General features: G+C 48.0%; 1 protein-coding gene and 1 long non-coding RNA gene across 34 annotated transcripts in view; both read left to right on the forward strand.

The window, feature by feature from the left end:
* LOC143956926 (uncharacterized) overlaps positions 1-21,947 on the forward strand; it is a 91,134-nt gene that overhangs the window by 37,796 nt on the left and 31,391 nt on the right. The gene's annotated exons all lie outside the window — the stretch shown is intronic.
* LOC143956976 (uncharacterized) overlaps positions 1-21,947 on the forward strand; it is a 66,364-nt gene that overhangs the window by 21,661 nt on the left and 22,756 nt on the right. Inside the window, exons 3-6 of the mRNA XM_077467151.1 lie at positions 2,337-2,572; positions 10,842-10,899; positions 14,808-14,851; positions 19,280-19,355. Of these exons, the coding sequence (XP_077323277.1) occupies positions 2,337-2,572; positions 10,842-10,899; positions 14,808-14,851; positions 19,280-19,355 (414 nt within the window). The remainder of the gene's footprint in view (positions 1-2,336; positions 2,573-10,841; positions 10,900-14,807; positions 14,852-19,279; positions 19,356-21,947) is intronic.

Genomic DNA, 21,947 nt, shown 5'->3' on the forward strand with positions numbered 1-21,947 from the left:
GGGATGTTTGTAAAATTTTGAGGAAAATAATGAATTTGATCCATTTTGGAATAAGGCTGCAACATAACAAAATGTGGAAAAAGTGAAGCTCTGTGAATAAACTCCGGATGCTCTGTATATGTATCTTTCTTTCACAGGGTAGATGGAATCGGGTCTAGAAGGGGGGTTGGGAGCAGCTTCAAGCTTAAAGTGGAGGGCCACCCTGAAAAAAAAAAAATATTAAAAATGAAAAAAAAAATCTAAAAAAAAAAAATGAAAAAATATTCTTTTTTTTTATTTACCAGAAATGCCTGTTGCTAGGCACATCATCCTAATCTGCCTCTTCCTCCTCCGCGGAGATCTTCTTTCTTCTCTCCTCCTCGCGTTGTCTTCTGGGTAATGGGTCGCGCTGTGTTCTGAGAACTGTGTGTCCCAGAACACAGCGCGTCCCATTCACAAAGCGCTGCGCGACACGCGCATGCGCAGTAGGAAACAGGCAGTGAAGCCGTAAGGCTCCACTGCCTGTTTCCCTTAGAAGGAATGGCGGCGCCGGGCGGCCGACATCGCGGGCGCCCTGGACAGGTAAGTCGGCTTATTAAGTCAGCAGCTGCAGTGTTTGCAGCTGCTGACTTTTAATTTTTTTTTATTTTTTAAACCGGCCCTCCTCTTTAAGAAATAGGCTGGACTTCCACTTTAATTCCCTAGTTTAAAATTATACTAAAATTATTTTTCTGATACAAAGTTTTTTTTGTTTTGTTTTCTTAATTATATTTCACATTTTCTTTTTATGTCACAGCAAAAATAATAATAATAATTTAATTTAAAAAAAAATTATTAAAAAAAAAGCTAAAATTTTGTAGTAAAATAATAGGGGAAAGGGGAGGAAGGAGTTAATTGGGGTTTCTTGCAGTGATGTCACGCCTTTGATCTACATATCAATGATATATTCATCTTGTGCTTGAAAATATCACCAAATAATAAAAACAACTTATTTGTTGTTACAAAAACTGTACAAAGTTACAGCAAAAAAATAAAATAAAAGATGTTTTAAATCTAATTTGCATAGAAAAGTATAAATTCCTACAATGTCCCACCAATCAGCACTTCACTAGTTGTAATGGATGGGGGAGGTGTCTCTTTCTTGTATTGTACTCATTGTGTGAGTTCATTGATGGCGTTTGGGTTGTTCTCAATGTGTTTTTTGTGGATCAGCTTCATCAGGAGGTGCAGAGACCATATCTATAGATCTCATATGAGAATAAATAAATAAAAATTCTTAATGAAATATGATATTGATATTTTATTAATGAGTATTTTGTCCGTTCTGATATATCTTTAGATGCGCTCTGTGCTGATTTCATTGATATTAGGGGTTGTGCTCAACATGTTTCTGTGGATCAGCTTCATCAGGAGGTGTGGAGAACATATCTGAAGATCTCATATGAGAATAAATAAACAAAATCCTTAAAGTGGATGTAAAGCCGCTCTCATCCTTTCTAAACGACTGCCATAGTGGTTATCTGTAAGGATAGACACGCCTCCTGCATGTATTCTTACTTGTCATATGTCTCCCCTCTGTCTGCCATGAGACCCGAAAAACTGCAGATTCTGTGGGCGGGTCTGTTGTCCGGAGCTCGGTGGGTGGAGTCGTGATGTCAGTAAATTTCCCACTCACCTCTACACTCCCCTTGTCAACATGCATTTTCTCCTGTGTATTTCTTACACTGAACTTCTGCTATGATCAGTAACGTCCAGTCAAAACCCAGAAAAGTCCCCACATGACTTCAGCATGTCCAATCATGCTAAGGTGTGGAGCAGCCAATCCTGGGAGAGCTGGAGAAGAAAGGAGAGGGATGGGAAGTACACAGAATGCCTCTCTCACTGCCAAGAAGGGCAAGCCAACAACCAAGATGGCAGAAGAACACCTGTGCGCAGGCCTCCCGCAAGAAGAGTCATCTGGCGCACACGCGTGCACAGATGCGCGATAGACAGTGTGCGAACACACGCGGCAGTGCGCGCATTGTGCCAACTCTTGGCATCAGATGTGCTATTTAAAGGAGACTGATACCCAGGCCTCTTGCTGTGCGGTCTGCAGCGTTTTCTGGAAACCCCTGCTACCTGTTTGTTCCTGCTTACCTGTTCCTGTTTGACTCGGCTTGTTCCTGACGATCCCTGACGATCCCCGCCTTCTGCCTGCCTTTGATCCCGGCTTGTCCTGACTACACTTCTGCCCCTCCCCCGGTCTGCCTGCTGCCTGCCTGCTACCGACCCGGCCTGTACCACGACTTTGCTTCTGCCTCTGAACTTGTACCTGACCCGCCTGCCTGCTACCGACCCGGCCTGTCTTCACCTGCTAGTGCTCCGATCTACAGGACACCTCCCTCTCTGACTGCTGTGTCTGGCTTCCAGTCGTTCCCGTCTTCAGTCAGCTTGCAGCTCCAGCCATCTTCTGCTTCAGCAGCATCTTCGCAAAGCCTTTGGAAAGCACAGCTCGGCTCCAGCACCCGGGTTCCTGCCAGGCACTTGTGCCAATCTGTACTCCCGAGCCTCCTGCAGGAGAGACCTCTCCCTGCACATCGGGCTCCACCACCAGGTATGTGACACTCATGCATGAGATATGTAAATCACCCGTCACTCACAGCAAGGGGGAGAAGCTGACTCCTATCTCTGTCTGTCAGTTTTTATCTCACTGAGAAAAGATAAGAGGATTGCGCAGAGCTGGATTAACTCTTTGTGGCAAGACTGGGCACAGATGACATGACATCCTATGCTGTACTAGGTGCAAGACTTAAAAAATATCGGGTTTATATCCACTTTAATGAAATATAATATTGATATTTTTTTAATGAGTATTTTGTCTATTCTGATATATCTTTAGATGTGTTCTCCACATCTTGTGATGACGCAGATTCACAGGTCTGCGGAACGCATTGCAAACTACCCATAATCCACCTCTGAAAATCAGCAGGATATAGGAATGATAGAACTCTTCTATAGGTGACGATTTGTGAAGTGCTGACTGGTGGGACATGGAAGGTCCTATAGGGGGGAGTATATATTGTATATTCACACCTTATCCTGGTTTATGTGATTTGTACAGTTTTTGTATTAACCCCCCTGGAGGTATTCCCGAGTCTGGCTCGTGGTGAAAATTCAGTACCATTAGCGGTAACCCCCGAGCCAGACTCGGGATCGCATCGCCGGATCCAGGATGAGTTTACTTACCTTGTCCCCTGGATCCAGCGATGTCTCCCCGCACTACGAGCGGCTCGTCCTCCGCTCGATGCGAGCGATGCGACGCACGGGGGCGGAGAACAGCGCCAAATTCAAAAAGTAAAACGCACACATTACATACAGTATAATGTAATCTTACAGATGGCATCGCTGTATGTAATTATGTCACATCCCCTTTGTCCCTCGTGCTCTGCCCAGTGCCCGGCATGCCGTTTTATATTATAAATTATTGTCCATAGCAACCAAAACTGTCCCTTTACATCAAAAGAGGTTTTAGACCAGCTAGAAAACAGCGATAATAAATTAGAATCACTCGCGGAATTGAGCGATTTGTGTGGAGATCCGTCATCAAATACTGAAAAGTAACAACAGCGACAATTCTGCAACTCAGCAAATTTCAGTGTTTTTGATTTGATTACATTATTGAATCATTTTTATGATATTATTATTTGGTATAATTATTTATAGTTATTTATTATATTATAATTTATGATTTCATTTTTCAAAATTTATCATACCCGGGATGTCTGCTAGACTCTGGTTTGGAGAGATTTAAGTGAATTATTTCTAAAGCCTCATACAGACGTTCAGACTTTGTACAAACTTTCCTGTGGATTTTTGTACAAAGGGCGTCGGCCGTGAACTTGTATTGCATACACACAGCAGGACTTTTTCAGCCAACTTTCACCAAACCACATGGGTTTTTACCGCCACCTTTGGTCAACTTCTGTATTGTCTGATCTTTTGCATTGGTTCTGAGCATGTACAAAAGTCCGATGGTTTTCTGTACACACGATCGGACTTTGCTCCATCGGACTTTTGTTGCCAGAAAGTTTGTCCGGTCGCACAGCCAAGAAAAGTCAGATGAAAACCGAAAAAGTTTGTCCAGAGGAGCGTACACATGGTGTTGCTCCAAAACAGCTAATTTGCATGTTTGTTCTCAAAAAGTCCGATCGTGTGTGCGGGTCTTAAGAATTACAGGCCTACAATATAAAACGCCAAATTTCCATGCAAAATAACGGTACCGCTTTCAGCACCTAAAATCTGAAATAATCGTCCCGCCAGGGAGGTTAATAAATAAAACATTTGTAGTGATTTGGAGGATATTATTGAAGCACCTAAAAAGTCTCAGGAATTGTCTCCATAATGTTCTTACATTTTATTTCTTTTTCTTCTCTCACTTCATATGACGGGTGACAGGTCCTCTTTGCAGCTTTTTTTTCTGGCTGTTTGTCAGGAAAATAATCGTCGGTGGCTCGTCAGTACTCTCTGCCTACGCTCGTCACTATTTCCTCAGTCACGGTGATTCATCGACAATTTGCCAAGCTCACGCCTGGCAGCGCACTGAGCTGGTCCCCTTGGCTTCCCCTCTTGCTCAGGATTTCGGGCACCTAAAGCCGCATGTAATACATTACAGCAAAATCTGAAATTCTGAGGAATAATACAAGAAAATCCGAGTTGAACTTTATTATTTGTTTGTGCATGGGAATATTTTGCAGTCTGCAGGTGGCGCTCTACTCTTCTTTTCACATATTTTCCTTTATCTTATTGGATCCTTTATGGATAGGGAAGTCCCCCATTAAGGGACAGCTATGTAGTCAGGTAGGGTCGCCACGTCATCCCTTTAATCCAGGACACATATGAATTAATTACACGGGATCTGAGGGAGATTTAATGCAGGTGAGGCACCAAGTGAGTTTAATTACCACCTTAATCTGCCACAGAAGCCGTGTAATTACTGTGTGTCCCGGATTAAAGGGATGAGGTGACAACCCTAGACTGTGACACCCACCTTTCCTAGGATCCATTTCCGAGTCTTCTTTCTGAACTTCGGAACTTCCAGATATCCCCCGTCCTGACTGATCTCTGCTTGAATAGTGATGCCAGCTGGGGGTTAGCATTTGGGGGTGTTGCTACTGCTTAGCTGAACCCCCAATGCTTCCAGTGTGTTACTCACCTTCACTTCCTGGGCATGAGAATGAAGGCATCTCCAACATAAACCATCCAGCCAGTGTAGCACAGACCCCAGGGCGGGCTGGCTGTTTGATCCCGGGTTCCATCCCCTGATAGGGACGCGGCAGCCAGGCACACGGTACTTCACAGTCACTGGCAGATTATTTTCTGGATTGGGGTGAGCCTCAGGCTTCTCCAAGAATGCAGCAGAGGACACTTACAACTAATCCGCTTCTTCAGGGTACAACCACCCTCATGAATTCAGAATGTAAGAGAAGAACAATGCAGGGGACTCCTTGGCAGAGGTAAAATCTGAAATGTAGAGAGCTCTCCCAAGGTGGCAAGGATAGTCTCTAAGATCCTTGAGGTAAGTGCTCGCTGTGTCCAGGGTACTGTCATGCTTCCTGTAGTACCAGCCAGCCTCTGTACTGGGTGCCTCCTGCCTGGATGCTCTACATGCGCCCAGCATTGCTTCAGGGTGCTCTGGACAAGGGTCCCCAAGCTGGAGCTGGGGCTACAAAAAGGATTTCTTCTGTCTTTTAGATATCAGCCCCAGAGGACCTCAGGCTGGATTTTCTTCCCCCAGGCACAAAAGATGGCTGTTCTAGGTCCCAGATTATTTATTCCTCTCTCAGCCCCCTGCTGGTCACTCTCCTGACCTGGGATTGGCTGAGGCTGTATGAATATTCAGGCCCGGTCCTGCCTATCCCACTAACTATATTTCAAGAACATATTGGAATGCAGGGAGAAGTAGTTGAACCTGCACCAGCGGAATCCAGAACAGCCAAAAGCAATTGAGTACTACTCCCCTGCTACAGGGGAACCAAAAACTACATTTACTTCAACTATAGCAACCTACCTAGAAGGGTAGGTAGGAGGTTTTAACCCTTCTCTACTCTGTCCAAAACTGAAACAAAGTTTTCGGGTAGACCTGGACTTTACATCAAACAGAAATTCTGTTTGGTGTTTTTGGGTAAACCATCATGCTCTGGGAATCCTTTGCCATTAGGGATGGGTGACAAAGGGGACGTTTTCTTGAAGATATTAAAAAAATGTATCTACTTTTATTTACTAAATATTAAAAAAAATCCATTTGTATTAATCTTCGTTTTCATTAGAGTGTGTGGGGCTTTTTGTTGTACTCAGAGTCGTTTAGTTAATTTTGCATTCTTTGCATTCATTTTTTATTTTTCCTTTTTTTTTTTATTCCACTGCCTGTTTTTTTTTGGTTTCTCTAAAAAAATGAAATAATGAGGATAATGAGGGTCTGGTTTCTTCCACAAGAACAGATCCCGAATAGCTGAAAGGAGCTTCCATAACCCTCAGGAGCCATTTAAAGCCCCCTGCGCCCTTACAAACCACTTTCATTTCCCAATCTCCTCCTTGCACTCCCGTGTTCCCCAATCTCCTCCTTGCACTCCCGTGTTCCCCAATCTCCTCCTTGCACTCCCGTGTTCCCCAATATTCTCCTTGCACTCCCGTGTTCCCCAATCTCCTCCTTGCACTCCCGTGTTCCCCAATCTCCTCCTTGCACTCCCGTGTTCCCCAATCTCCTCCTTGCACTCCCGTGTTCCCCAATCTCCTCCTTGCACTCCCGTGTTCTCCAATCTCCTCCTTGCACTCCCGTGTTCCCCAATCTCTTCTTTGCACTCCCGTGTTCTCCAATCTCCTCCTTGCACTCCCGTGTTCCCCAATCTCCTCCTTGCACTCCCGTGTTCCCCAATCTCCTCCTTGCTCTCCCGTGTTCCCCAATCTCCTCCTTGCACTCCCGTGTTCCCCAATCTCCTCCTTGCACTCCCGTGTTCCCCAATCTCCTCCTTGCACTCCCGTGTTCCCCAATATTCTCCTTGCACTCCCATGTTCCCCAATCTCCTCCTTGCACTCCCGTGTTCCCCAATCTCCTCCTTGCACTCCCGTGTTCCCCAATCTCCTCCTTGCACTCCCGTGTTCTCCAATCTCCTCCTTGCACTCCCGTGTTCCCCAATCTCTTCTTTGCACTCCCGTGTTCTCCAATCTCCTCCTTGCACTCCCGTGTTCCCCAATCTCCTCCTTGCACTCCCGTGTTCCCCAATCTCCTCCTTGCTCTCCCGTGTTCCCCAATCTCCTCCTTGCACTCCCGTGTTCCCCAATCTCCTCCTTGCACTCCCGTGTTCCCCAATCTCCTCCTTGCACTCCCGTGTTCCCCAATATTCTCCTTGCACTCCCGTGTTCCCCAATCTCCTCCTTGCACTCCCGTGTTCCCCAATCTCCTCCTTGCACTCCCGTGTTCCCCAATATTCTCCTTGCACTCCCGTGTTCCCCAATCTCCTCCTTGCACTCCCGTGTTCCCCAATCTCCTCCTTGCACTCCCGTGTTCCCCAATCTCCTCCTTGCACTCCCGTGTTCTCCAATCTCCTCCTTGCACTCCCGTGTTCCCCAATCTCTTCTTTGCACTCCCATGTTCTCCAATCTCCTCCTTGCACTCCCGTGTTCCCCAATCTCCTCCTTGCACTCCCGTGTTCCCCAATCTCCTCCTTGCTCTCCCATGTTCCCCAATCTCCTCCTTGCACTCCCGTGTTCCCCAATCTCCTCCTTGCACTCCCGTGTTCCCCAATATCCTCTTTGCACTCCTGTGTTCCCCAATCTCCTCCTTGCACTCCCGTGTTCCCCAATCTCCTCTTTGCACTCCCGTGTTCCCCAATCTCCTCCTTGCACTCCCGTGTTCCCCAATCTCCTCTTTGCACTCCCGTGTTCCCCAATCTCCTCCTTGCACTCCCGTGTACCCCAATCTCCTCCTTGCACTCCCGTGTTCCCCAATCTCCTCCTTGCTCTCCTGTGTTCCCCAATCTCCTCCTTGCACTCCCATGTTCCCCAATCTCCTCCTTGCACTCCCATGTTCCCCAATCTCCTCTTTGCACTCCCGTGTTCCCCAATCTCCTCCTTGCTCTCCTGTGTTCCCCAATCTCCTCCTTGCACTCCCATGTTCCCCAATCTCCTCCTTGCACTCCCATGTTCCCCAATCTCCTCTTTGCACTCCCATGTTCCCCAATCTCCTCCTTGCTCTCCCATGTTCCCCAATCTCCTCCTTGCTTTCCCATGTTCCCCAATCTCCTCTTTGCACTCCCGTGTTCCCCAATCTCCTCTTTGCACTCCCATGTTCCCCAATCTCCTCCTTGCACTCCCGTGTTCCCCAATCTCCTCTTTGCACTCCCGTGTTCCCCAATCTCCTCCTTGCACTCCCGTGTACCCCAATCTCCTCCTTGCACTCCCGTGTTCCCCAATCTCCTCCTTGCTCTCCTGTGTTCCCCAATCTCCTCCTTGCACTCCCATGTTCCCCAATCTCCTCCTTGCACTCCCATGTTCCCCAATCTCCTCTTTGCACTCCCATGTTCCCCAATCTCCTCCTTGCTCTCCCATGTTCCCCAATCTCCTCCTTGCTTTCCCATGTTCCCCAATCTCCTCTTTGCACTCCCGTGTTCCCCAATCTCCTCTTTGCACTCCCATGTTCCCCAATCTCCTCTTTGCACTCCCGTGTTCCCCAATCTCCTCTTTGCACTCCCATGTTCCCCAATCTCCTCCTTGCACTCCCGTGTACCCCAATCTCCTCCTTGCACTCCTGTGTTCCCCAATCTTCTCCTTACACTCCTGTGTTCCCCAATATCCTCTTTGCACTCCCGTGTTCCCCAATCTCCTCCTTGCACTCCCGTGTTCCCCAATCTCCTCCTTTCTCTCCCGTGTTCCCCAATCTCCTCCTTGCACTCCCGTGTTCCGCAATCTCCTCCTTGCACTCCCGTGTTCCCCAATCTCCTCTTTGCACTCCCGTGTTCCCCAATTATCTCAGAATTTTCTAACCTCCTTTCAGCCAGATACTGGTGAGATCTGTGATTGTGTGATTATCTTTTCTTACAACAATCTGAAAGCTGTGCACATCATTTCTTACGCACACGCATGCGCTCGGCTCTCTTGAGTGTAAAGTTTGCCATGACATAGTTGCCAAGTGTTTTAGATTCAGTTCCACCATTACGGTGCACAGGCAGTCCTTCTCTACTGGGCTTGATGGGGTCAGTAGGGGGGCCCAGCAGGAGCTGTATATGAGCAGCCCCAGCGAGCTCAGGTTAGCAGCATCTAAGGAGGGGACATGCTCTTCTAAGGCAGGGGCATGCTCTTCTAAGGCGGGGGCATGCTCTTCTAAGGCGGGGGCATGCTCTTCTAAGGCAGGGGCATGCTCTTCTAAGGCGGGGGCATGCTCTTCTAAGGCGGGGGCATGCTCTTCTAAGGCGGGGGTATGCTCTTCTAAGGCGGGGGCATGCTCTTCTAAGGCAGGGGCATGCTCTTCTAAGGCGGGGGTATGCTCTTCTAAGGCGGGGGCATGCTCTTCTAAGGCGGGGGTATGCTCTTCTAAGGCGGGGGCATGCTCTTCTAAGGCAGGGGCATGCTCTTCTAAGGCGGGGGCATGCTCTTCTAAGGCGGGGGCATGCTCTGGCGGTGGGGGCATGCTCTTCTAAGGCGGGGCATGCTCTTCTAAGGCGGGGGCATGCTCTTCTAAGGCGGGGGCATGCTCTTCTAAGGCGGGGCATGCTCTTCTAAGGCAGGGGCATGCTCTTCTAAGGCAGGGGCATGCTCTGGCGGTGGGGGGGGGGGGGGGGTACTGTGGTCCCAGTGGCTACAAAGCTGAGCTACAGACTGAAGGGGCGCAACAAGCGGGTATTTTACCTCACCAACAACAGCATGGAGGTGCTCTGACATCTGATCTGCTCAGCCTTTTCCGCTGAGCCCAGAAATATGTTCAGTACTGATTGGGGGGGGGGGGGGGGCAGGCACTGTAAGGTAAGGCTGTACCGCTCATGGTGGCCCTTTTTGTACAACATGATGTTTATTAACGTCCCCTCACCAGGATCTAATCTAGAAACTGTGGAGGAGAAGCAGGTAAGGCGATTGGGAATTAGCGCGGTGCACCATCAACAGTGTCAGCCAATGAGAATCCCCCTTCCCATGGTCTGAATGAACAGAGCAGACATGAATGGCGTATAATTCTGTGATGTGGAAATCTCAGTCATAAATAAAAAGCATCACTGGGCGATTATCTCCTTCTGTGGTCATCTTATCACCAATGCTTGTCACACGTCTGGATTATATCATTACATTTCCCCAAAACCTGCAACTAGTTACACTTTGCTAAATCTTTCCTCCTTTAGCGGCGCCAAACACCAGATACAATCCTGGAAAAGTTCCACCGCGGTCTGCAATGCGTTCTTAACACTCTTCCTGAACAACAATCCACCCCATTTCCCCTAAACATCTTCCTCAGCTGGCTGATCGCCGTCACATTGTTTCATTTCCTAACGATGATGAATGGCAATAAGTTTGGATTCTGTAGAAGAGAGAAGCTCCAGGCTTTGTTTTGTATCCATGGCCACACATTGGGCCACACATTGGGCCACGCATTGGGTCACGCATTGGGCCACGCATTGGGCCACGCATTGGGTCACACATTGGGCCACGCATTGGGCCACACATTGGGCCACGCATTGGGCCACGCATTGGGCCACGCATTGGGCCACACATTGGGCCACACATTGGGCCACGCATTGGGCCACGCATTGGGCCACGCATTGGGCCACACATTGGGCCACATATTGGATGTTTTCACCACATGCTGTTATAATGTCCTAAATCTTAAATCCTTCGCCCCGCAGGTTGACTGACTACCAACTGAATGCCGGATATTCTCGATGGCCTACTAAAGTCAGCGAGGTAAGGAAGTGTTCTGAAGGCAAGAAATGCAGTTATTTTATGACTCCATCCTTTCCAAGGTGTCACGCTCTCACAGCTAGACTCTGACTAGACAAAATCCTCAGAGAACAATGGGGGGGCCCCTAAAGGTTGCACATCTTGTAGTCCAGGACTGGTGAGTAGAGTGACCACCTCAGCCCGGACTCGAACCAGGCCACACTCCCAACGCGTTTCACTCCGCCCCCCGGAGCTTAGTCATGGGGATCACCACTGCAGGACACCTAGATGTGTGACTTTTAGGGGCCACCCCATTGTTCTCTGAAGCCTTACAGGAACCAGGACAGGTTCCATCCCCTGTCAGCACTCTAGAAGCATTGATTACATACCCCTTACCACCGAGCCATTTCCTAGACAAAATATTCTCTTCTCTAATTTCTGCAGAATCTGGAAAGACAGATAACGGGAGATTCTGATATCTCACCACTTGGCAGTTCCAAGAAAATTCAATCCTAAAGCAACAAAATTGTCAAAATTGACGATGTTCTTTAAGAGCCGGTTCATACTGGTCCGACATGCGCTCCGACACAAGTCGCATGTCATGTCAAAATCAATGGTTCTCTATGAGAACCGTCTTAACTGGTCTGACTTGTCCAACTTCCTGCACTACTTTGGTCCAACTTGGGCATAATTTCAGTCCATTGATTTGTATGGAAGTCGGGATCATCATCTTAACTTATCCGACTTGTGGCGTGCGACTTGTGCTCTGAGGATCTTCGTATGAACCTCACGCCGAATTTATCAAAAAAAAAAAAAAAAAGTCGTACGACTTCTGTTCTGACTTTGCCCTGTGACTTCCATATGACTTCAATGAACGGCACCCGACTTTGAGATGATTGCGACTTGTCCTTTGACCAATCAAAACATTTGGTGGGGGGGAACCTGTTTTTTTTTTTTTTTTATGAATGCAAAGTGAGGATTCCTCCATACCAGAAGAAAAGGAATTGTTTTGATTGGTCAAAGGACAAGTCGCAATCATCTCAAAGTCCTTCATTGAAGTCGCATGGAAGTTGCAGGGCAGAGTCGGATCAGAAGTCGTACAACTTTTCTGTCGGATCAGTGTGAATCTAAAGGAGGAGTCACCAGTGCGTATCAAGTTCAGATATTAAAAACACTAGGCCTGGCCCCCTTCGACCTGGCCCCCTGCGACCTGGCCCCCTGTGACCTGGTCCCCCACAACCTGGCTCCCTGTGACCTGGTCCCCCGCGACCTGGTTCCCTGTGACCTGGTCCCCCGCTACCTGGCTCCCTGTGACCTGGCCCCCCATGACCTGGCTCCCTGTGACCTGGCCCCCCATGACCTGGCCCCCTGCGACCTGGTCCCCCGCAACCTGGCTCCCTGTGACCTGGTCCCCCACGACCTGGTTCCCTGTGACCTGGTCCCCCGCTACCTGGCCCCCTGCGACCTGATCCCCCACGACCTGGTTCCCCGTGACCTGGCCCCCTGCGACCTGGCCCCCTGCGACCTGGCCCCCTGCAACCTGGTTCCTTGTGACCTGGCCTCCCATGACCTGGCCCCCTGCAACCTGGTTCCTTGTGACCTGGCCTCCCATGACCTGGCCCCCTGCAACCTGGTCCCCCGCAACCTGGCTCCCTGTGACCTGGCCCCCCATGACCTGGCTGCCTGTGACCTGGCCCCCATGACCTGGCCCCTGAGACATGCATAAGACCATTAAACATTTATACTGAAGTCCTTCTCAAAACAACATTTATATAACAACCCTTTTTATGGTACTTTCCACATTGTTGGATAAAATGCCCAATGGGCTCTTTCTTGTTCAGCTTCCAGGTTTTATTGTCAAAGCTTACCTGAAGAATCTGATTGGTTCCCATGCTCAGCTGCACCAGATTCTACAGTTTTAGTAAATCTCCCCCATAGTTCCTCAGATGGTCCAGGCATGTCTTCCCAACACAGTAAATATGTCTGCCATATGGCACCATCAGTGTTGTGTATGTTGTCCAGCCATAGCCCTGAACATGAGAAATGTGGCAGCAATACTGATTAAGAATCCATTAATCCAAAACAGGGCTCAGTACTCAGCCACCCAAGAACCCCGATGGTGGCCCCAGTGCAGGCCACGGGAGATCTGGGGAAGTCATTAGGGGGTCTGACCGGTTTCGCTGGTCAAGACGGATACATCAGAGGCAATACGATTCAGACATTCATTCCACAATTCACATCTCTGCTCAAGAAACAGGACGTTGTGTAACCCCCCCCCCCCTCCATCAACCCCCCCCCTCCATCAACCCCCCCCCCCGTTCACCTTCACACACATGGTGGATCTCCATGACATTTGTAGGACTCAGCCCATGGTAAGTAACCTTCCCCCATGACAGGCAAACCCTCTCTAAACCCCATCCCCCATTAACAACGACTGGACTAGATTTGGAGTAAATGGCCGTCAGGCCTAAACTTTATTAACAAAATATCATTTTAATAAAATTCCATAAACTGTTTAAATACTATAAACATTCCCAGCCTTTCCAAGGGGTCATGGGTACGTAGCATCACAACATACCGGTCACTGTGAACAAGTTCAACTTTAACCTCTTGACCTCCAGACGGCAACCCCTGTCTCGGAGGCTATAACCAACTCTAGCAGTGACCTACCCTTTTAAACCCTTCCAGGTTAACCCCTCGTAACCTGGAAGTACATTAAACCACCCCCATCCCATGGATGGGTACAACAGGCTTTTACCTGTACCTCACTTCCTCTTCTAAAGCCCCAAGGACCGCCCAACGGATCACACTCTGATACACCTGGACCCAACCTGGTGGGTGGGGATCGCTTCTTCCTCCGCTCTCGGAATGCTAGCATTACACGCCGCTAGCACGTAGGAACGCCGTGACTCCGCCCACCCCTTTCTTAAAGCGCCCAACCACCCTATCTTCAAACGGCAACTGTGCAGTCCAGCACATGTCATGCCGCCCCTACGCTTACCCCCCTGTGGTTGTCAGCTGCAGGACCTCTTTCCATCCCACTAATAAGTGATAAGTTCTCTGAATGTTCCTATATAACAAAAAAGGGCCCATTGGGCGTTTTATCCCGCGATGTGGAAAGTACCATAAAAAGGGCCGTCATATAAATGTTGTTTTGAGAAGGACTTCAGTATAAATGTTTATGGCTTTTATGCATGTTTAAGATACACGGGGGCAGTGGCGGCCCATCTATTAGGGGCACCACCCCCTATATGAATGGCATGAAGCTATCCATGGCCACCCCCTATTCATGCGTCTTTCAGGACTCCGGGCGCAGGAATTACAGCAGCCGGGCCTCTATAAGGCTTCAAAATAGGGTGGGCTGGGGTCGCAGAGAATGTGACTGGAGCCCACATAGGTGTGTTACAAACAGAGAATGAATATTCGTTGTTGAAACACTGACCCTCAATCCGGCCAACCAGAAGTGGGTGTGGGACCCGTTTTCTGGTTGGCCAAAAAGTGAAGCCACCGCCACTGTCGCCATGATGGCCAGTAGAGAGCAGTCGCCGCTGAGCAGGGGAAGACGCGGGTGATGAGGTGAGTGCTATTCGATTGACCGGGAGGGGGGGTGCCATACTGTTTTCCTGACCCCCCCCCCCAAAAAAAAATTCCACTGCCCACCATCCATGTTGGTCTTTCCATTTATGGAAATGCAAAGGGAGAATTAGGAACATGCAAAGGTGGTCAGGATCACCCCAAATTCAAACGGGGTGTGATACAGGAACCATGGCGAGGAGAAATGGTCATTGAAGTCCTCAAGAAGTGTAAGAAGAAATACCACCAAGATCTATCCATCCATCCATCCATCCATCCATCCATGAAATAAGACCATTGGGGGGACTCGTCCTTTCTGTAATGTCTTTCTGAACATGACGCATTGTTTCTTGTTACAGGACTGGGTGCTCCACACATTGACCCAATCCAACCTGACCGAAAGGTGAGGACATTTAACCATTTCTCTTCTCTTCTCTTCCTTTCCCCTCCCCTCCTCTTACATATAATTACATAGTAGGTGAGGTTGAAAAAACACACAAGTCCAACCTATGTGAGTGATTATTTGTCAGTATTACATTGTATATCATGTATGTTGCGGTCGTTCAGGTGATTATCTAATAGTTTCTTAAAACTATCGATGCCCCCCACTGAGACCACCACCTGTGGAAGGGAATTCCACATCCTTGCCACACTTACAGTAAAGAACCCTCTACATAGTTTAAGGTTAAACCTCTTTTCTTCTAATTTTAATTAGTGGCCACGAGTCTTGTTACACTCCCTTCTGCGAAAAAGTTTTCTTCCTATTGTGGGGTCACCAGTCCGATATTTATATATTGTGGGGTCACCAGTCCGGTATTTATATATTGTGGGGTCACCAGTCTGGTATTTATATATTGTGGGGTCACCAGTCTGGTATTTATATATTGTGGGGTCACCAGTCCGGTATTTATATATTGTGGGGTCACCAGTCCGGTATTTATATATTGTGGGGTCACCAGTCCGGTATTTATATAATGAAATCATATCCCCTCTCAGGCGTCTCTTCTCCAGAGAGAATAAGTTCAGAGCTCACAACCTTTCCTCATAACTAATATCCTCCAGACCCTTTATTAGCTTTTTTGTCCTTTGTAGTCGCTCCATTTCCAGTACATCCTTCCTGAGGGCTGGTGCCCAGAACTGGACAGTATACTCCAGGTGCGGCCGGACCAGAGTCTTGTAGAGGGGAGAATTATCCTTTTATCTCTGGATCCCTTTTTAATGCCAATATTCTGTTTGCTTTGTTAGCAGCAGCTTGGCATTGCTGAGCCCATCATCTACTAGGACCCCCAGGTCCTTCTCCATCCTACATCCCCCCAGAGGTTCCCCCCAGTCTATAGATTGCATTCACATTTTTGCCACCCAAATGCATTATTTTACATTTTTCTACATTGAACCTCATTTACCATGTACCTTCTTGCAAGGTTTCCACATCCTGCAGAGAAGTTATTTCCCTGCTTAGCTTAGAATCGTCCACAAATACAGAGATTGAACTGTTTCCCCCATCCCCCTCCTCCAGGTCATTTATGTACAAATTAAATAGGATTGGTCCCAGCACAGAACCCTGGGAGACCCCACTACCCCCCCCCCCGACCATTCCGAGTACTCCCCATTTATCACCACCCTCTGTACTCGCCCTTGTAGCCAATTTTCAATCCATGTACTCTCCCTATGGTCCATGCCAACGGGCCTTATTTTATACAGTAAACATTTATGGGGAACTGTGTCAAATGCTTTTGCAAAATCCAGATACACCACGTCTACGGGCCTTCCTTTATCTAGATACACCACGTCTACGGGTCTTCCTTTATCTAGATACACCACGTCTACGGGCCTTCCTTTATCTAGATACACCACGTCTACGGGCCTTCCTTTATCTAGATACACCACGTCTACGGGCCTTCCTTTATCTAGATACACCACGTCTACGGGCCTTCCTTTATCTAGATACACCACGTCTACGGGCCTTCCTTTATCCAGATACACCACGTCTACGGGCCTTCCTTTATCTAGATACACCACGTCTACGGGCCTTCCTTTATCTATATACACCACATCTAATGGCCTTCCTTTATCCAGATACACCACGTCTACGGGCCTTCATTTATCTAGATACACCACGTCTACGGGCCTTCCTTTATCCAGATACACCACGTCTACGGGCCTTCCTTTATCTAGATACACCACGTCTACGGGCCTTCATTTATCTAGATACACCACGTCTACGGGCCTTCCTTTATCTAGATACACCACGTCTACGAGGCCTTCCTTTATCCAGATACACCACGTCTATGGGCCTTCCTTTATCCAGATACACCACGTCTACGGGCCTTCCTTTATCCAGATACACCACGTCTACGGACCTTCCTTTATCCAGATACACCACGTCTACGAGGCCTTCCTTTATCTAGATACACCACGTCTACGAGGCCTTCCTTTATCTAGATACACCACGTCTACGGGCCTTCCTTTATCCAGATACACCACGTCTATGGGCCTTCCTTTATATAGATACACCACGTCTACGGACCTTCCTTTATCCAGATACACCACGTCTACGGGCCTTCCTTTATCCAGATACACCACGTCTACGGGCCTTCCTTTATCCAGATACACCACGTCTACGGACCTTCCTTTATCCAGATACACCACTTCTACGAGGCCTTCCTTTATCTAGATACACCACGTCTACGAGGCCTTCCTTTATCTAGATACACCACGTCTACGGGCCTTCCTTTATCCAGATACACCACGTCTACGGACCTTCCTTTATCTAGATACACCACGTCTACGGGCCTTCCTTTATATAGATACACCATGTCTACGGGCCTTCCTTTATCCAGATACACCACGTCTACGGGGCCTTCCTTTATCTAGATACACCACGTCTACGGGTCTTCCTTTATCTAGATACACCACGTCTACGGACCTTCCTTTATCTAGATACACCACGTCTACGGGCCTTCCTTTATCCAGATACACCATGTCTACGGGCCTTCCTTTATCCAGATACACCACGTCTACAAGCCTTCCTTTATCCAGATACACCACGTCTATGGGCCTTCCTTTATCCAGGTACACCACGTCTACGGGGCCTTCCTTTATCTAGATACACCACATCTACGGGCCTTCCTTTATCTAGATACACCACGTCTACGGGTCTTCCTTTATCTAGATACACCACGTCTACGGGCCTTCCTTTATCCAGATACACCACGTCTATGGGCCTTCCTTTATCCAGATACACCACGTCTATGGGCCTTCCTTTATCCAGATACACCACGTCTACGGGCCTTCCTTTATCCAGATACACCACGTCTACGGGCCTTCCTTTATCCAGATACACCACGTCTACGGGCCTTCCTTTATATAGGTACACCACGTCTATGGGCCTTCCTTTATCTAGATACACCACGTCTACGGGTCTTCCTTTATCTAGATACACCACGTCTACGGACCTTCCTTTATCTAGATACACCACGTCTACGGGCCTTCCTTTATCCAGATACACCACGTCTACGGACCTTCCTTTATCTAGATACACCACGTCTACGGACCTTCCTTCATCTAGATACACCACATCTATGGGCCTTCCTTTATATAGATACACCACGTCTACGGACCTTCCTTTATCTAGATACACCACGTCTACGGGCCTTCCTTTATCCAGATACACCACGTCTACGGGCCTTCCTTTATCCAGATACACCACGTCTACGGGCCTTCCTTTATCCAGATACACCACGTCTACGGACCTTCCTTTATCCAGATACACCACGTCTACGAGGCCTTCCTTTATCTAGATACACCACGTCTACGAGGCCTTCCTTTATCTAGATACACCACATCTACGGGCCTTCCTTTATCCAGATACACCACGTCTATGGGCCTTCCTTTATATAGATACACCACGTCTACGGGCCTTCCTTTATCCAGATACACCACGTCTACGGGGCCTTCCTTTATCTAGATACACCACGTCTACGGGTCTTCCTTTATCTAGATACACCACGTCTACGGACCTTCCTTTATCCAGATACACCACGTCTACAGACCTTCCTTTATCCAGATACACCACGTCTATGGGCCTTTATTTATCTAGATATACCACGTCTACGGGCCTTCCTTTATCTAGATACACCACGTCTATGGGCCTTCCTTTATCTAGATACACCACGTCTACAGACCTTCCTTTATCTAGATACACCACGTCTACGGGCCTTCCTTTATCTAGATACACCACGTCTACGGGCCTTCCTTTATCTAGATACACCACGTCTATGGGCCTTCCTTTATCTAGATACACCACGTCTACAGACCTTCCTTTATCTAGATACACCACGTCTACGGGCCTTCCTTTATCTCTTCGCTTCCCCTTCCCTTCCCTTCCCCTTCCCTCTCTTCTCTCTTCCCTTCCCCTCCCCTATCTAATTTGTAGTAGATAATGTTAGAGGAATTCCAGGTATGGATATTTTATAAATAGTTCCCTTGATCCAGCTTGGACGAATGTAACTCTGTATCTATCATACATGGCGGGTGCCTCTGGAAGCTGTAAATCACTTAAAGCAGAACTCTACCCATAACAACTTTTTAATAAATAATGTTCTTTTTAGCAAAGAAAATCCATTCCACAATAATAATTCTGCTGTGTGCTATAAGTTGCCTCCAGCATTGCTCCTGTTTCTTTTTGCTCAATAATTGGTCCCACCAATGAGCCGATAGTGTGATGTGTGGTGATTGGTTCTCCAGAGAGGCGGGAGACCTCCAATTCTAGGACCTTCTAATCACAATTTATACAACCCAATCCTAATCCAATGGAATTTGGTGTTTGCAGAGACGGGGTGGCAAAACTCAACTTCTACTTCCAAGAGATGAATTATAAAACCATCCAGGAATCGCCGACAATTAACGTAAGTTTGAATTTATTTTAGATTTGTTAGTGATAAGATTTCCGTATTATAATAACGGGGGGGATAAGAGAGAGAGAGCTCTCTATATTATGTGAATAATGACAGAACTCTGGTCGGCCGCACTCCAAGGCTAAAACAATGCTTTATTGAAATAATATTTAGGACACAGCAAATGACATCACAGCAAAAGATACTAACAGTTGACGCGTTTCGCACTATGGCTAGTGCTTACTCATATATATATATGGCAAAGGCGTCCAACTTACCTGGTGAGTCGTGACTTGAGATTCCCCAGAGGAGGATGAACACATTGTTGGGATTTGGAGCACTGACACTTTTTTTTTGCACTATTATCAGCATAAGCACTTGTATTTATATCGTACTATTGTCACTTTATTTAATAATTCTTTATCTATATTTTAGATATTTTTTTATCTTCATATTTGATTATTTAATAATGCACTGAAAATGATGATATCTTTTGTCACTTTACAAATGTAAAATCCTCGGTACATCGCTATTCATGAGGGAAAAGAATAAACTGTTCAATCACAATTTTTTTAAATTTGCGCATTCCTGACACCCCCCAGGCTGTGCCCCCTGTGTCCTGTGCGCATGCGCAGGATGATGTCTTGTCCCGTCTGCCAAGTAACAGGCCGGAAACCCGGAACCCAGGGAGAAGACGAGGTGGGAAGGGGAGGAGACTCATGCAGATGACAGAGGAAGGAGGTGTGAGGGGAGGAGTCTAATGTAGATAGCAGAAGAAGGAGGGGGAGGAGTCTCATGCAGATAGCAAAGAAAGGAGGGAAGGGGGAGGAATAGGAGTCTCATGCAGATAGCAGAAGGAGGGGGAGGAGTCTCATGCAGATAAGGGAGGGGGAGGGGTCTCATGCTGATAGCAGAGGAAAGAGGGGGAGGGGAGGAGTCTCATGCAGATAGCAGAGGAAGAAGGGGGGGAGTCTCATGCAGATAGCAGAAGGAGGGGGGGAGTCTCATGCAGATAGCAGAAGGAGGGGGAGGAGTCTCATGCAGATAGCAGAAGGAGGGGGAGGAGTCTCGTGCAGATAAGGGAGGGGGAGGGGTCTCATGCTGATAGCAGAGGAAGGTGGGGGAGGGGGAGGAGTCTCATGCAGATAGCAGAGGAAGAAGGGGGGGAGTCTCATGCAGATAGCAGCAGGAGGGGGGAGTCTCATGCAGAAGGAGGGGGAGGAGTCTCATGCAGAAGGAGGGGGAGGAGTCTCATGCGTGATAAGGGAGGGGGAGGGGTCTCATGCTGATAGCAGAGGAAGAAGGGGGAGGAGTCTCATGCAGATAGCAGAGGAAAGAGGGGGAGGGGTCTCATGCAGATAGGGGAGGGGTCTCATGCAGATAGCAGAGGTGGGAGTGGGAGGAGTCCCATGCAGATGGGGAGGGGGAGGAGTCTCATGCAGACAGAGGAAGGAGGCAGCAGACTGAGACAAGTACACACTATAGAGGGATGTGCTTTGTTCACATTTCATGTCCATTTGATGGACTTGTGTCTTTTTCAACCTCACCTACTATGTAACTATATGTCCGAGGTTTACAACCACTTTAAAGTTTATTTAAGGGCCACCAGAAGGGGGGGGGGGGGGTTAAGGAGACCAAGCAGGAGAGTAATATGGGGTCTTCCATTGATGACATTTCCTTCGGTTGCCTGCTTGCCATTCTGATCCTGTGACTTTTAGATTCTAGTGACCCTGAAGAAGAACGCAGATAGCATGGAAGTTGGCACAAATGTGCTGAATTGTAAGTCTGGTAACTTGCTGCACATTGTCATCGGCACGTTGTACACTTGCAGAGAACAAATTAAACAAAGGAATCACATAGTGCATTCCAATGGTAAATATAGAAGAGCGAAGGCTAACCCTGGGTGGCTAAACCATAATGTAAAAAGTCTCATTAAAGAGAAAAAAAGGCGAGGAGGTGTGAACAAATTCTGTAAGGGTGCTTCTCTCCAACACTCCGACTGCCAAACTATCCTGACGGTCTCCAGGCTTGAACCTCGTACCTCATACTGACCGGCATCGATAGGGGAACACACCGGGAACCCAGCAATGGTGAAGTACGGCCCAAGTATGGATTCTACACCCAAGTTCGCCCACGAGGACTCCCAATATGGCGCCCACTCGGGAACGGAGCGGTGCGCCACTTCTGCTCCTCCAGACTGTAAGTGGACCAAGGGGGATACTGACTGGCTGGATCTGACTGATTCTCTGGTAAATCCCCTGCCCTCTCCCCAGTCAGATTCCGAAGAGAGCGGCTCCAGTACACAGGCCGGAGAATCTACACTGCTGCAGATTATAGACACAATTAAAAGCTGCCATGCTGCCCTATCCACGCAGATTGAAACCAGCAGGCTGGACTTTGCTCTCCTCAGATGATGTACAGAAGGTGAGACAGAGACAGAGGGTCACACAGACTGAACAGCGTATAAGTGCGGTGGAAGATGACCTCAACCCTCTGTTAGTGCAAGTGAGAGATATGTCGGCAAACAAGTCCCAGGAAGCCAAACTGGGAGATATGGAGGACAGACTTCGAAGGAACAACCTCAGATTCCTAGGATTTCCAGAA

This window comes from Lithobates pipiens, unplaced genomic scaffold (assembly GCF_037356315.1).
Source record: "Lithobates pipiens isolate NorthernLeopardFrog02 unplaced genomic scaffold, aLitPip1_a1.2 Scaffold_47, whole genome shotgun sequence".
NCBI classification, from domain to species: Eukaryota; Metazoa; Chordata; class Amphibia; order Anura; family Ranidae; genus Lithobates; species Lithobates pipiens.